This window comes from Arachis hypogaea, chromosome 11, assembly GCF_003086295.3.
Source record: "Arachis hypogaea cultivar Tifrunner chromosome 11, arahy.Tifrunner.gnm2.J5K5, whole genome shotgun sequence".
Classification (NCBI taxonomy): Eukaryota; Viridiplantae; Streptophyta; class Magnoliopsida; order Fabales; family Fabaceae; genus Arachis; species Arachis hypogaea.
In genome coordinates, this window is record NC_092046.1 from 49044615 (window position 1) to 49063136 (window position 18522).

Here is an 18522-nt window from a genome sequence, read left to right on the forward strand (position 1 = left end):
CCATCTGCTAAGAGCACCACTGTTAATTTCATCGGTTTTGACCTCATCCATCTTCTTCTCTATCTCTGCAATTCTTTCTTCCATCTTTTTCGTTGGGTCCGATACTGCATCTTGTAGCACCTCATCAATACAAAAAGAGGCAACATACTCATCTAGCCAGGCAAAGTATTTGCAATGTCCTCTGTTCTTCTACATCAAACATGCATACTGTTCAGCTCCAACAAGAAACCAAAATAACACAGCAACCCAAACACAAAACGATATCCGAAAAATTTACCTTAAAATAGCAACAACCAAAGAAATGCCTCTTAGGGTTTTTTGAAGTTCCAGATTCGAACAAAATGGCATATGATCCGCAATTGCACACTGGAGAAACAAACTTCTTCTTCATCCTTCTCGACGCTCCTTCCAGAATGCTTCCATCGGCACTCATTCTACTGCCCCAACTCTCGTCAGCCCCACCGCATCTTCTCTCACAACTCCATGAGGCACCAGAATTTGCACTCGCCATGCCCACCCTTGCAGGTCCTCTCAGATAGCCAGAAGATGCAAACCCTAAACCTTTTCAATCATTCAAGAATGGGGGATTATTGGCCAAACACAACGACGTCGTTTGAGTTGCAGGGAGGGGGTTTTGAGTCCCTGCAACAAATCTTGGTTACACGTGGCACACTCACTTGACACCTCAGCATCTACCTGACACGTCAACCGGGTAACCTGGAAGCAACCGGTCATAGGGGTCGATTTGTTAAATTATGTGGTTGGTTGAGGATCGGGTAGGGATTTCTGGATGATAAAGGTGCGATATGTCCCACTTTAAAATGTTCAGGGACCGGAAAGGGTATTTACCCATTTTTATATCACATATCATTCTCAACTAGGAGAAAGTGGGGGAGAACCACTGCATCTACCCTAGGAGACTCAAACCATAATCCGGAGCAAGTGAAACAACGGTACTGCATCTACCCAGGTAGGTATATCTCAATCATAATCAATTTCTATATCAATGCCATTATCAATTTCATTATCATTCTCATTAACAATCTCCCCTTTTATCTCATTTCAATTCATATTCAATAGTAATTAAATTCATTCAACATCATTATTTGTCATCATAATCAATTATCACTCATCATCACATTCATCCTCATCATGCATCACTTCACATCTTGTTTATTTTCCCCCAATCCACTAACTGAACTCTTTATATCTCGTCTCTAACTCCTCTATCTTTAATTACATTGACTCTAGATTCTTATCGGGGTTTATAGAAGTTTAGAAGGCTAATAGAATGGTTAAAAACTCAAAAATTCAAATTTTGCAAAATTGGGTGGACATGTGTACGCATGAGGGTAAAAATTAGCATAGTCGCGTACACGGACTACCGTCGCGTACGCGAGAAATTTGGGCAATGGAGCTCGCTCGCGTATGCATGACATGTGTCGCTTACGCAGACCATGTTAGCGTACGCATGGGTGTGAGTAGTGACCAACTCCCGCATACGCACAATGGGCGTACACATGACATATCAAAACTTCAAAAATGATGATATGCTGCAGAAACCAGTTTTTCAACCCAAATTTCAAACATTCATAACATTTTTACAAAATTTATTTTTCAACCACTCTTGAACCGTTGGAAAGATCGATAAATAAATTTTCATAAAACTCCAATTTTATAAAATTTCCAACTTCGAGGACTGAATTATAGTCCACCGAAGTTGGCCAAAAATCAATTTTAACCAAAAATAGAATTTATCAACTTTTCTAAAAGTTCACAAGCCAAAATAGTTTTTAACTCAACAAAATGATCCCAAACTACTCCAATTCACATATTAAAAATAAACCAAATTCGAACTTACTCGATTCATACATTTTAACTCAAAATCATCCACTTCACGTATCAAATCCTTAAATTCCACTATTCTAACAAATTCCTACCAAATTTCACATACTTAGTACCAAAATTTCTATTCAAACCCATGCATCAACACACAATACATTTGTCAACTCATAGTAATTTAGGAAATGTTCAGAAAGTGATAAGTCAATGTCACATTCCATTCTCAAAGTCTAACTTATCTTACCAAGTTTGTGAATTTTGCAGTGCGGCAAAAATGCATCAATTGTCCTTTAGAGTTAGTTTATATAGATATTTACAGATTAGCCCCGTTTACATCAAAAGTTGGTTTCAAATACTATATATGCTTTCTTGATGCATTCATAAAACTTTCATGCATTTTTCTTCTTGTCAACAAATCTTATCCATTGATAACTTTTCAAAATTATAAGAATCTCATAGAGAATCAAACTAGTATGAAATTCTTTCAATCTTTAATACAAGAACATAGAATTTCTCATCGCTTATCTTGCCCCTACACTCACCAACGACAAAAAAGTGTAGAGAGGAAGCATATACATATAACTAAGACTGGATTGTCTTTTTTAACTGCTACATCTATACTTTTAGAATATTGGGATATTGCCTTCACTATTGCATGCTATCTGATAAATAGATTGCCTATAGCAAAATTAAATTTCAAAAGTCTTTATGAGGCTTTTTTCATAAGCAACCTGATTATATGTCTTTGAGAGTTTTTTGATGTACATGTTATCCCTTGTTAAGATCCTATAACAGAGGAAATTTGATTTCAAATATGAGATGCATGTATTTCTAGGCTATGTTTCTAGTAATAAAATGTTTCAACAAAAAGGGAAAGATTTTTATCTCTAGAAATGTATTGTTTGATGAAATTATTTTTCTATTTTAGATATCGAGTAGCTCTTGTTTCTCTAACTCAAAATCTTCTCAATCATTCAATCATGAAAACTTTGGCGAAATCCCTTTGTTAGCTAATCTAGAAAGTCTGATATACCTTCCTAATTTGATAACCATTTATCTCCATCACCCAACAAACAACTCTATACACCAACAATTATAGTCTCTCATTCACCTATCACTCCAACTTCCTCACTTATAAATCTCCCTTTCTCAATCTCTTGACTCAAGTAGTGGTAATTTAACAACTCCTACCAATACAGATACTTTAACAGTAACTAGTACTATTCCTATCTTTGGAATTGAGATTAACCTTCTTCCTATCACACTCACTGACAACAACACTACCTCTCTTCCACCTAACATTCACTTATGACAATTAGATCAAAGTTTGGTGTCTTAAAACATAGAAATTTGATGGTTGTTTCTAATTATTTAGGTTTACTTACTCAGATATCAAAAAATGCTAAACAAGTTGTTATCTGTCAACATTATAAATAAGCCATGGACAAGAAATTTGAAACCTTAACTAAGTGTGGAACCTGGTCTCTTTTTGATCCTCCACACAATGCAATTATTGTTGGTTACAAGTAGGTCTATAATATCAAAAAGAATTCAAAAGGCAAAATCTTGAGGTAGAAAGCATGCTTAGTTGCCAAAGGATTTCACCAACTTGAGGGTATTAATTTCAAAAAATTATACAGAGTTGTGGTGAGGCCTTTGTTTGTAAGAATCATCATTAGTATTACTTTAACTCAAAATTAGTGAATTGAGAAGTTTGATTTTGATAATACTTTCTTAAATATTATCGGATTTATCGGTGGAATTATAAAAAAAATTCACTGCTAAATTTATTACTGTTGGACATAATCCGACAATAAAAATTTTGCTGGTAACTGATTACTGTTGGATTTTGTAATCCGCCACTAATTTTTGGCAAAATTAGCGGTGGGTTCCATTAAATGGGTGGTGAAAAATTGGAGGAGGTTACCCTTGGATAAATTTTGCCAGTAACTTTGGCTTCACGCGTGCATCTGCTCATAGACATTTTCATCTGTTGCCGCATCCACCAAATCTACTCTATCTTCCGCTTGAGCTCCTATCTCAGGGACTTCGTCTCTGCCTCACAAGCATCTCTCGCTGCCATGCTTGCTAGGTTCTCGTTATACCTCTTAGATAGATGTAACTGGTGACCTTAGTCTTGAAGGCTTTGGGTGAGCTTGTGAACCTACTCCCACAAATCGATCTCCTTGGGATTAACAAAGCTGGTGGTTGAGGCAAATGAAACCCTCAAGGTAGAGGTGCAGATGTTGTTGGCAAAGAATGACCCGAACCCATAGACAATTCTTGTACGGCTCAAATGCGGTCTTGCACCACACCATCAGACTTGATGTGACATTTTAACTTAGTCTTAACCACAACTACCCAACTAGACTTGCATGACCCCAAAAAAAGAAAATAGTATACTTGCCATGTATTTTGAGGTAGAATAAAAATATTGTAATATCTACATTTTCTAGTCACATTTACTTTGTGATATTTTAACAATTGTGCTTTCATGTTCCTAGTTACAGACTTGGATTATACCATTCATATTTAAATACACACACCTTATACGTAGTGCGATAGAAATACCCTAATTAAATTATATTGTGCAACACATCATACCAATAAAAATGACCACTTTGTGCATCCCCATGAACCCAGACTATCGTGTTATCTATTTCTTTTTTCACTGACCATTGTAAAAAATGAAACATATATCCATTAACATTTTAGATTGGGAAGCTTGTTCCCTTATTTATTAGGCCCCAACTAAGTGCAACTAGTTCTCATTTTATTGTGTCAATTAGATTCACTTGGACATATTCTCTGAACCAATGTGAAAAATTATTAACTGATGTATCAGGATTTATTTCTTGGAATACCCTAGGATGCAATATCATAAATAAGAAATTTCATATTATTGAAATTTTGATTAGATGAAAAAATTGTCTTACGAATTGAAATATTAATGAATTCTTAAAAAACTCACATCACGTAGGGTGAAATCTGGTCACAACTTCTTCGGGTTTCATCTATATCAATACCCATCCTTGAACGCATTACGATAAAGGTGAATGGTTATATCCGAAGGTCTTAACCACTTAGTCAGTCGACACTTATATCACAGACACCTAAATATAGTAGATACCTTTTGAGACTTAAACAGTTCCATGTTGAAGACATACACAACAAACTGATCAACCCCCTCAAAAAACATAGGTTTTAACCCCTTTTTCGTGTTGAACATTATTCCTATCATATATCCATATACGATGTCTTGAAATTATTTTGCAATAAACAACCTAGAATTCAACCAATAACATAACTTATTAAACTTTTTAGAAATTTTGGCAGAGTTTCTTCTATAATTAGAATCCTCCACCAACTGTAATTTTCTTTTTTTTTCACAAACCAAAAATATTTTTAAATAATTTTAACAAAAAATTGGCAGAGTTTTTTCTTAATTCAGAGACATCTACTAAAAAAATTTATCAATTTTTTTAGAGAAAACAATTGTAGGCATAAATTAAAACAAGCACGCATTCAATAAAACATCAAATCCTAGCCGTTCTAGTGCATAATGCCTTATTACTTCGCAAGTTTTCAGCAGACAAGGGTTTCGAGAAGGCACACTAGGAAACCTTCTCCCACTTTCATTCTAAAACTTTTTTCTAGCAAAAGTAAGTCTAGCATAAAACTTAAAGTTAGAGATAGAAAACCAACTTGAGTACTACACGAACAACCGACGTATATATCTCAGCATGAACAATCTACAATTAAAGCTAAATGACCTTTGTTAGCTCCTCATGGTCTTGCATTGCCTCTTCAAGTTGTGGTTGAATCCTTAACTTAGATTTCGAAGCCTTTATGCCATAATTTGCACCACTTTTCTCACCTCTCACAAATAAAAAAGCTTCATTTTGAGTGATAGAATTTTTAGAATCGTAGGATTCATTGATCATACAGCTAATATCATCCTGCACAATCCAATTTGTGATTCGAAAATGAAGATAAAATTTAACTTCCATACAACAGCAAAAGGAAAAGGTTAGTAATGTTACATCAATTTGTTTAGCTTTTTCATTGACCTATTCTCCATTATTCTTTTGATGAGTAATTTGCCACAATTCTTGAATATCAGGCTCGACACTAGTTCTAGGATGGCGCTGCAAATTTTTTAAAGTTTAAAATATCACATATAGTTAAGTGCAAACGTGACATAGAAAAAAATATAACACCAAATTAAAGACTACTTCAAGACTATTTACCTGATCACATTTAATAACTTGAAATGTTCTTCGACCAACAATATGTGGTACAACATGATGCTTTCTATTATCTTTATTTCTTAAACTTTTTTCCTATAAAATACCAAACTCATAAAAGACAAAAGGAGTTAAGTAATAATTATATCATTGACCTAAAATAGCAAAATAATATAAGAACACCTTAATAATTGTCACAATAAAAAATTCAAACCTAAAAAGAAGAACCTCCAAAGTAGCACACTGAATTCTCCCATGTCTCTAGAAGAACATTGTTCGGTGAATTTTGAAGGCGCTCCTCATCAGTTTGATACAACTCATAGTGTTCACACAATCTTGAGCACTAACTTCAATAACAGATATTAGCCTTAGCTAAAATCATTTTACGTATTATTTGTGTATCTGCTATATCAAACTTTTCCTACATAAGATTGGTCAAAGTTAGTTAGTACAAATAAAGATTTAAAATATATAATAGCCAAAAATATAAATATGTATTACTAAAATAATGTTGCATATTTTTTGCTTGACATCATCTCCAACTTGACTCCATTTCTCTACATCCAAAGGAGCATTTTGTCTTGTAACAATACCCACTTCGGATGCAAAAAGATCATCATGGATGCCATTAGGAGCTAAGATATTCAAAGAGATCAGCAATTAATTGATTAAAAACCTAAGAAAATAAATAAAAAAAGTACCCTAAAAATCGTTTAAGATGACGTGTCATCATAACATTAAACTTAAGACTTTACTTGTCCTCAAGTATAAAAAAAGATAAACGGAACTTAGCTCAATGAAAAAGATTTAAAAAGCTTTTAAGATTGGAAACAAAAGTGAAATTTATGATAATTCTTGTGGTTACATTTGCCTTCTCTTATCCTACATAGATCTTGCATACTTAAGATTTAGAAATTTTCAAAACCGAAATTTGATTTATATTATAAGAATTCTTTTAAATTTGTATGACTTGAAGTCAGTTCACTTCTTATCTGGGTTAGGAAAAAGATCTTTGCGGGATTTTAACTCTTAGTATTTTGTCACAAAGGCAACTCTTAATGGACTTTTAATCGATAATCCCGGGCTAGTTAGCCCAAGTTACCGGGTGATAAAATACCCCTCGGATCTAATTATCCAAGCCTCTCCTTGACACAGCCACATCACAAGTGTAACATCCTAATGTTCAAATCGTTATACTCGAGTCATAAATCAATGATAATAAGGTGGTACGACTCAAGGTGGATTTATAATACATATATAAATGAATAGAATTATTTAATGAGAAGCCTAAAAAGGAGTAAAAAATCACAAACAAAAACACTCGCGTATCTAAGAAGGAAGATAAAGCGTGTTCGGAAAGCGAAGATAAAGTAAAACATTAAGGAAGAACAATAAAAACAGGATATAGATATAACATAAGTATGATAGCCACTAGTGCAACTTGCAAAGTTTAGGTCGACTAGGGTTACAGTAATAAAAAAATCTGTTGACAATAGAAATTTAGGACTACCTCACAAGGTGGGACAAAACGGGATGTGCTAGTCTGCCAAATAATAAATTTTTGGCAAGGCAGAGTGGAGTGGGACGGCCAAACCTATTTGCCGTCCCTAAAGGATGGGGAAGGACGGAGAAGTTCGGATTAAAATAGGAGTAAAATTACAATAATAGAATTTGACTAATAGTTAATTGTTAAAAATTGATGATAACAGTAAATTAAAATATATTTTAAATATTAAGGATATAGTTAACTCAAATTAAATGTTAAGAAAATCTTGAAACTTTTTGAATATTTTAAAAATTTAAAGTATATTTTGTCGGAGTCAAATTCTAAATATTTGTACCCGTTAAATAAATAATTATTTATACATATCTGTTTAATATTTTAAAATTTTTGAATAAGTAATTTTATAATATAATATTAAAATTTTAATTTTATGACTAAAAAAATTTAATATTTGATTCTTGTTATCTCAATTTTTTTAGAAAAAAAAAATTCTAATAGAAGATAAAAAAGACCCTTATATAATTCATATTTTAAATCTAAAAGAAACTTTGTATCAGAAGTCATCTAAAATACATGATTATTTATATGTATCCACCTAATAATTTAACTTTTAAAATGAGCAGTTTTACTAGAGTACCCAACTCCGTGACTAAAAATCATTTCTTGCGGGATGTCATAGCTAAAGTAAGTGTTCATATAAGATTCAACCTATACATGATGATTAGTTATATTCCTCTCCGTGATATTATATATGATAAAACTAATTAAGAACAGCTCAGTTCACTGGCCAAATGGATTGATGAGTTGGCCCAGACAGCTAATATAGATTAGTTTTAAAAATTATTCAATAATGAAAACATAATACAAATGCGAAATAAAATAATACACATACATGCAATTATGAAATAAAATCAATCAAACATTAGTCACGGGTTCATTTGAATGTTTCCATATGATGAAGCGTGTTGGATATTTCTACAAATCGACCTCTAACTCTCTCAGCCAAATACATACTCGCCACATAGCTAGCAGTGACAAAAAAAAAAAAAAAAAAACTCGCCATAAAGCTAACACTTCAATTTTTCCTAGACCCACCACTTGTTATGTAATATCAACCCATGTTATCTAAACTTGAATGTTTTTCTATCCTTAGCTTTATAAATTCAAGGCAACGGTCTTCTCTTTTAGCTATTATATATTTAGGATTTCACTTAATTTCTAATATAGTATCAATTCTAAAAATAAAAATTTCACTTAATTGTTTTCTATACACAATGCAAGTTGTTGAGTTAGGTTCATTTAACTTGTAATATGTAACAACGTTATTTTTTAATTTATGTAAAAATTTATTTATACATTTAAAGTAAGAATATAATGTTAATACACTATTAACGTAAAAAATATTTGCATGTCCATTAGTTATATATTGTTACGTCAACAAAAACATTTACTTTTCACATTTATTATGTGAATAATTATCTAAAAAATAGATCAATTAAATAATTACAAAAATATAATTATATTGTGAATGAATCAAGATTAAATTTTTAAAATAAACCATTTGTTTTAGACAGATGGAGAAAAATACAACCAATTTGCTCTTCTATATGTCCATTTTTTATCAGAGTATTTGTAATTCTTGTAACGGAGGTTCATCAACAAGAAGCCTAGTGATATGATGAACAAAATTATTTTATGAATACCAAAAATCAGTTGTCAACTTATTTATTATATATTTGTGTGTAATGTATATTATTGTTTCATAATTTTTAATACAAATTTTTATATGTTTAGTAGAATTTAATTTTAATGTGCTATATATATATTTGTATAAAATATTTTTATATGTATACGGTACGTTTAATTATATAATATCACATTAATAAAAATAATTATTTTTTTATATTAATAATGTAAATAATAAATATCTTAATATGTATTAAAATTAAATTTTTTTTAATATATATTCTATACATATATAACTGATTATATAATTAATTAAAATTATGTTTCAGGCCATAAACCCTACGTCTGACATTTCTTCATTTAATACCTCAATAACCTTCAAAGTATATAAATTTATTCGAGTAAAAGTTTAATTTGAAGAAAACTTTTGTGCTCTTTTGTTTTAGCTTATTAGTTAGGATTTTTTTTTTTTTCTATTACATATCGTTTTACTCCATGTTGTAATTCAGGGTCCCATTTCAGTCCAAAAAATAGTGTTAATCCAATAAGTAAAAGTTAATTGAAATATTCGGATTGTTATATATTGGATAATTTCAATTTTCGCGGGATGATATAACATTCATATTAATTAAAACAATATTTATTTAAAAAATATAACGTTCATGAATATTCATTCATATTAAATCAATTTTATTTTAAAAATATAACATTATGCATGTTATATTTTAAAAAAAAAATATTGGAAATTAAGTTTTTATTGGATTGTAAATATTTTAATTTGTTTGAGAATTAGTGTATGTTTAGATGTCGTCATTAAATTATCAGAAAAAAATTTTTAATATAAAATATTTTAAAATTTTTTAAATAAATTTAAGAAAAAAAGAGTTTAACTAAAAAAAATTAGAAAAATTAAAAAAATAAAAATTTTTTTCCAAAAGTTACAATTTTATTTTTTAAAAAGGTATTTTTGACTTTAAAAAATATTTTAACATGATAAATAGACAAAATATATTTTTATATAAAATATTTAAATATCAAATTACTTTTATTTTATTAAAAATCTTTTAAAAGAATATTACTTAACAGAAAGGTCTTTAAAATTCCACTGCCAAACTTTCATCTAAACACTTTTTGTTTTATATATATATATATATATTTATTTATTTATTTCAATTTTTACTAAACAATTTAAACATTTAAAATATGTAATTTAATATAATATCAAATTTATTTGACGAAAAATTCTAAAATTATTTGATCTGCGTTATTTTCAAAGAATTTTATCATAAGGCAAAAAATAAACCTATATACAATCACGCTTTAAGTACAGAAATGTCTTACACAACTTAATCAGTCATTTAAATCTATCTAATAACTTAAACGTTTGTTATAAGTAATTTCCACAACTTGACATTTAGATTCTATTTTAACAATTGAACTAACTTAAGTTGACTTGACAGAAGTTTTACGGATAAAATTTAAAGACTTCAAACAAAATGGTTTTTATCAACACTCATCAAACTCAAACTATTTAAGTAACTAAAGAGAATATCTTGATTCAGCAATTTTGTCACAACTATCTTTGATATTATACGTAACATTCTTCAATCATTTTATTAAATAACAATACTATAAATTAAAGTACATCAAACATTTGGGTCCCTCCAACACAATGATGACTGGAGGAAATTTATTCAGTGTTCATGATACAATGACTGGAAAGTACTGAAATGAAGTGATGATAACGAAAGGTTAACCATCCATGCACGTACAACGTCGTAATACAATAATAAGAATAATTAATACACACCACACCACACTACCATAAATACATCACCAAGTAAATACTATTGTGTATGTCAAGGACATGATATGATACATAAGTAGAGAAATGCTAATTTGAATTTATTATTTTTAGCGATTACTTATTCATTAATTAAATTATTTTAGTGTAATTCTTGGTGGAAACTTAGGTGCAGTCGATTTCACATAAAGTTGATAGTTGAGAGCCGTTAGATTAAAATTTAGTCAAATCAGTCAAATTATTTAACGACTCTCAGTTTTCCACTTTACATGAAGTTGACTGCACCTGAGTTTTCACCTTCTCACATAAGTATAATAGTTATTATTTGTGCTTAGGAACACTGGAAGCCACGTGGCACTTGCCTTGAGCAGACATTCAGAAGCAGGCTAAGGGAGATTGGAAGGTTGATGTTAATGCCAAGGATGTTTCCTCTAAGCGCCGTGCAAAGGCAAATTGCGGCTTCGAGATCGACGAGACCGCTGAGGAGGGAGCAGCAGGGGGTCACCGGCGGCTGACCCAAAGTTATGTTCAACAAACCGCTCAGCACATTGGCGCATATGCCCAATTTGAGCGCGTCGCGTGGGCATGTCATGTTATTGTTAGGGTTGTTTGGGTTAGGGTTAGGGTTTGGATTGTTGGGGTTGGGATTGGGGTTTGGATTATTGGGGTTAGGATTGGGATTATTTGGGTTGTTGGGGTTGGGATTTGGATTATTAGGGTTAGGGTTTGGATTCGGCTTAGGTTTAGGGTTAGGGCATTTGTAGCCACATCCAGAGACAAGTGCAAAGAAGAGGAGGTTGAGTGTGAAGAAAAGAGCAATATTATTAGAGGAACATGGTTTGAAGGCCATGTTTTGGAAAATCTTGTAGTTAAGTGAGCAGTTGAGCTTAAGAATTTGTGAAGGTGGCTGATGAGCTATTTGCCTCCAATGAAGGGTTTATATATAGTGTCTTCTCATCATTTTTTCACGGGAAAGTCTAGGGGCAGCAAATTAATTTGGCCAGTATTTAGCCAGCAAAAAGAAAATGAGTGATTCTCCACCATTAGATGAAATCTCACACCATTAAATATATTATTGATGGCTAATTGATGGCTACAACTCACAAAATCTACTGCCCCTAGCACTTCTCTTTTGCCACAGGAGTGAAGGGAAATTTTCAATAGTTACTTTTGGTTTTTAAGTAATAATTAACCCGTGTGTTATTAACGTGAGGTTAGGTGTTGGATTCTTGTGATGAATTGATGTAATATTGTACGACATATCGACCATTCAGTAGATTATCCATATAGAGAATTTTGAGTGATGACAATATTTTTGACTTTCTTTTTTAACTGATATATTACTGTTTTAACTTTTTTTTTTATTATTAAATTGTTATCCTTTTCAAATATATATCAAGGTGGCAACTGATTTTTTTTGTCAACTTTTGACTAGGATTTTTTTTAACAGGAAACTTGATGGAGGGAGAACAACTTTACTATCACTAGATTCAATTATTTCTTGTTATATGTTATACTTTTTTTAATATTATTCTATTTCCTAATTAATATATATATATATAATCTAAAAATTAAATTAAATATTATTTTTATATTTATTTAATTTTATTTTTATTTTATAATCATTATTTATTAAATTAATTATTTTTAATTGTATGAAATTATTAATATAAATATTAAATTTTATTAAACATCTATAAAAATTAAATAAAAATACTTTTACTAATTATAAATATTTTAATCACAAAAATTTAATTAAACATCTATGAATATTTAATTAATCATAAATAACTAAGTAAAATATTTTATGATTAACTATTTTTAATTGTACAAAATTATTAAAATAAACATTAAATTTTATTAAACATCTATAAAAAATAAACAAAAAACTTTTTCCCAATCATAAAATATTTATTTTTAATTTATGATTAAAATATTTATTTTATGATTAATGAAAGTATTTTTGTTAATTTTTTATAGATGTTTAATAAAAAATTTAATGTTTATGTTAATAATTTTGTACCATTAAAAATAGTTAATTTAAGAAAGATTGAATATAAAATAAAAATAAAAATAAAAATTAAATAATTATAAAAATAATAATTGAATTTTTAGATCATATATATTAATTAGAAAATATAATATATAATTATATAATGGTTTAATTATTCTGTTAATTCCTATAGTTTTACCAAATTTATAATTAGGTTCCTATACTTTTTTTTAATTGGGTCCTTACATTGCTTTTAATTTTATAATTAGATCCTTTTTAGTGTATAAAAAGTTAGAGTTGACTGAATATTTTTTCGCAAATTGAAGGTATTCATAATTAAAAATCTAATTAGATCTTTGATCGCATGTATTTTGGGAGAAATATTATGTTAATTTTAATATTTTCGACCTGAAAAGTACCTAATTATAAAATTAAAAGCAGTGTAGGTAATTTTGAAAATTTGGTGAAACTAATTGAAAATAAAAAAAGTATAAGGATCTAATTGAAAATTTGGTGAAACTATAAAGACCAAAAGAGTAATTAAATCTTATATAATATAATTTAATGAATTTGTTCACCAAGTTGTGATTGAAGTATGATTAATTAGCCTTAGTTTATGTATTGAATTGTCAATTCTTAATAATTTATATCCTTATTAATTGGCTAGTTTTGAATTTTGAAAATAGATTATCAAAGAATTAGGTAACTTTGACTTGTAGGTTCTAACTTAATTTTTACTCTCATGAAGATAGTGTTATATGTTATTTTTTAATTTTAATTTTTATTATTTATATTTGCAAGGGTACAAAATTGATGGTAACATGCTAAACTGTATATTGACTAAAACATGTTAGAAGAGTCAAGAATTATAAATTTTATATGATACAAATATTATGATAGAAAAAAAGTTGTGTTTAGTTGAATTTGTTGAATTTATTTTATTACAAAAATTTATATTAAATGTAAGATATTTTAATTATCTATGTGATTATAATTATATAAATGCTGAGCTAGTGTATTTAGAAAATTAATTGATATATTAATTATTTAATTAAATGTTGCAAAATTTGTAACTAAAGAATAAAAATGCAAAATTAAAGTAAGTGGTATTTTGTAACAAAATATTATAGCATAAAAAATCTAAATTGTTATAAAAAAGAATTTATTTGTTATATTTATTATTAATTATGTAACAAATTTTAATTTTTGTATTAAAAATATTGGTACAAAATATTATTTTATATTATAACAATTTCATTTTTTGTTTACAGAAACCTTTTGTAATAGAACATATGGTAACAATTTTTTTTTTGTTACAGAATTTTATCGTAATAAATTTGACATTTTTCATAGTTACAAATTTTTTTTATAACAAATACTACTTTTTTTTTGCAGTGATACAAGAATCCCATTCAACAATAGTAATTTCGTTATTATTATTTAAGTTTCATATAATTATATTTTTTAAGGTAGACTCACTTGTTCAATAATTATAAAAATATTAATATGAATGGGTTTTAATATATGTAAAATGTGAGATATTCAAATATTTTTTAAATTGGTAGTTTATCTTATAGACCGGACTGAATTTATGAACGATTTTTTTAGTCTGATAAGTTCGACTGACTAATTCAATCCCGTTTTCAGAACTTTGGGAAAAACAAAAAATTTTGAACCAACCATTCATAAAGAGAACCTCCTATATTCATTTGTCAAAGAATAATGATTCTTATTTCACATTGATTCATCGTCACAAATATTTAATTAAAAAAATGAAAATGTAATATAACATAAAGATAAATGAATGAATGTAAAGTAATTTAGAGTAAAAATTCTCTATTTGTAAAAAAGAATACATGATACCATTAGAAATGGCATTTGACTCTTCATTTCCAAGAATAATAGACAACAAATAATTAATGATCAAGTTTGTTTGGTATCCAAGTCTTCTATTTTTTTTCTTCTGTTTTTGTTGTTTATTTTTTTCTTTTTCATAAAATTTTAAATATATGCTAATGTTGAAATATCTTGATCAAGAAGAAGAGAAGAGCGTGGAAGATTAGAGAGAATGAAACAGAGATCAAAGAGTGTTTGAAGGGGAGAGTTTATTATTCATGCATTGCTTACAGTGAAACTAGAATACACTGAAAACTAAATTAGCGAAGTGAGATGCTAAGCTTAAATACAAGTTTAAGCTCCTAACTAACTCTGCCAATACCTACACGTGGCAGTTGATGATAACTAATTAATTATTCGAATAACTAACTAACTGACTTAATCTAAAATCCCAATGACATTTTCCCTTAAGTTGTTAATTTTGAAACTAAAAGAAAATGAATTTATAATGCTTACCATCTGAATTAAACAACTGATCTGTAATTCTGTATAGTGAACTTGGAAGGAAAAGATTAAAAAAAAAAGGAGAAAATTTGGGGAGAAGTGACAACTAAAAAACAAATTAAACACACACAAAAATACAATAGAAGAAGGAAAAAAATATAAAAGAAGGAAAAAAATTAATTTAATATGATTGGATTCTTACCGCTCACTTCTGAAATCATCGTTTTTTGATCTGAGCAGGGATTTTTGTGTAGTTAGATTATGGGTGGTGTACATTATTGTTTTGTGCAAACCTATTAGAAAAAAAAAATCTAAGATTAACAAACACATAGAAACACATAAACTTAAGATTAACAAACTTAAAATTAAAAAATAGTATGTGCTCACTTATTATTTGTCGCTGGATCTGTAGGGGGCATAGCAAAAGGAGGCACGTAGTTCAGGTTTCGGACCATGATGAACTACTAGTCTGCTGGACCCGCCTATGATGTCATAAGGATCGACAGGGTAATCGGGGTAGAAGGCGATGATTAAACAGTCCCTGGGATTCGGTGGAAACCCTCCCTCTCCCGCAATCACGAGACCCACTCGATCTACCTCTACTACCTATCATCATGTCTGCAAAGAGAATATATTATTAACACTAATCAACATATATACTACATGAATCATTCAACAAAACTTCCTGAAAAAATTGGACATAACCTCCCATAAAATTAGATATATATCTACCTTTATAGTTCCCATAAATTTAACCAATCTCATTCCACAGCATCAGTCAACACTCAATTAATTTCATAAGAATTAAACTCAACTAAATAAGGAGCTTTCATGATTCAAATCTATAGCGATAAGATGTGACATGCATAAATTCAATGACAAAAGTAATATGCAAAATTTTAAGTATGAAATAGATTGAACTATTTATTCTTAATTAGAGTCAAGTTAACATAATCAAGCACAATAAAATGCGGCATGTATAAATTCAATGCAAAAGCAATATACAAAACTTTAAGTATGAATTTGATAAACCACTATTTTATGGTTTATCTTGTGTTTAATTGAATGGTTTCATCAAATCTTCACCAACTTATTCATACTAATTGCATGATTTTATAATTCCTTCGTAATATTGTTTTATGATTGAAAACTTACTTCCTAAAGATCTTTAATTAGTATATTTTAATTCTCCTTTATACCATTCGATGCCGTGATCCGTGTGTTAAATGTTTCAGGCTTCATAGGGCAAGAATGGCTTGGAGAATGGAGAGGAAGCTTGCAAAAATGGAAGGAACACAAGAAACTAAGGAGATGACCAGCGAACACTGACGCGAGTGCAAGGCCCACGCAAACGCGTGGAATGGAGAAAATCACAGCGACGCGAACGCGTGGACGACGCGTATGCGTGACAAGGAAAATCACTGAATGACACGAACGCGTGGACGACGCGTACGCGTGACTTGCGTGATCTACAGAATTAACAGAAAATGCTGGGAGGCGATTTCGGGCCGCGTTTTGACCTAGTTTTCGGCCCAGAAACACAGAATAAAGCCAGGAAACATGCAGAGACTCAACACACACATCTTAGACATAATAGATATACAATTTTAGATACATTAGGATAGTTTTAGGTTTTTAGATATGAATTTAGAGAGGATTACTCTCCCTCTAGGTTCACTTTACATTCATTATTTCATACTTTTGGATATTGAAGAGTCATTACCTTCGTTGAAAACATTATTCTAGTTTGTTTACTTGTCCCTTACTCTTCCATATCCTTATTTATTTTATTTAGAATTCTAATTGGATTATTTTCATGAATTGCTAGTGAAGAGGATCACTTTTACTTTTAATTAATTTTCAGTCTCTCTTTTATTTTAATTTATTTATTATGTCTTCTTATATTTTTCTGAGTATTATATTCATGTCAATGGAGTAGACTCCATACTTGACATGGGGGTTGATTAAAAGGAAACACTTGAGTTGGAAGGCTTGAGTGTTGATTAAATTGGAAATTGTTGGCTAGTTTTGTATTCACTAACGCTAGACCTTCCCAAGGGAGAGGACTAGGATTTGCGAATAAGGATTAGCTCAATCACTTGACTTTCCTTTATTTAGTAAGGGTTAACTAAGTGAAAACAACAACCTTTTTGATACTACACTTAAGAGATCCCAACAAGGATAGAACTTCTAATTAATCATTCCCCCAGTCAAGGCCTTTTTATATCAATAATAATTCTTAGTTTTATTGCTTTCATTTATAATTATTGCTCATTACCCAAACTTAAACTCTTTCGAAAATTCCTGATTAATAAGTTAGCACCCTTTCCTGCAACTCGTTGGGAGACGACCTGGGACTCATACTCCCAGTATTTTTATTTCTAAATTTCATGAAAACTTTTTTAAATTGACAAGGCGGATCTCAGCTGGTTAAGAACTATACTTTCAATGCATTCTTTATATTGATTTCTTAATTAGCCGACTTCTGCCCACACGTCATAATTTGATTGAATGAGTGGGATTGTGCCATGGACTAATACAACTTAGCAATTCAATCTGCAGAGATGTGACTAACAAGTTATTATGTAAACTTGTAATGACCTATAAAATATTATTGGATTTGTATAAGATTAGATTTGTGCAAAATGAAAGTTCAACTATTTATTCTTAATGGCCAACTAAAAATTATAGTTAAGAAAAATTTCATTTTAATTTCATAATTTATATATTAAAAACACACACACACAGCAAATAATGAATATACTAACATTATAACTAAATTTTCATGTTTATATCTCGAGTCTTATCCTAATTTTTTCTTAATATAAAATAAGTTTTTTATCATTCAAATCTCTCTCATGTTAACTAAAAATAACAATTATTAACTTATATTTTACTGTTGTCATTCAAATTTCTCTCATGTAGATATATTTTCATAATATTATTCAGCCTTTCATGGAACTAGAACCATTGGAAGATTCAAGATATGAAATTACGTAAAGCAGAACTAAATAGCAAACATATAAAAATTAACAATGTAACATCCTTATTACCAGAATGTCATGCTTCCGGCTACACCACTTTGATAGCGAGAACATTACGACTA

General features: G+C 29.6%; 1 protein-coding gene across 1 annotated transcript; it reads right to left on the reverse strand.

Moving 5' to 3' along the window:
- Positions 1-10932: 10932 nt before the first annotated feature.
- LOC112720834 (14 kDa proline-rich protein DC2.15) lies at positions 10933-12007 on the reverse strand. Its single transcript, XM_025771929.3, has one exon. The coding sequence runs from the start codon at positions 11931-11933 to the stop codon at positions 11415-11417; it is 519 nt and encodes a 172-aa protein (XP_025627714.1). The 5' UTR covers positions 11934-12007; the 3' UTR covers positions 10933-11414.
- Between the last annotated feature and the right edge of the window lie 6515 nt (positions 12008-18522).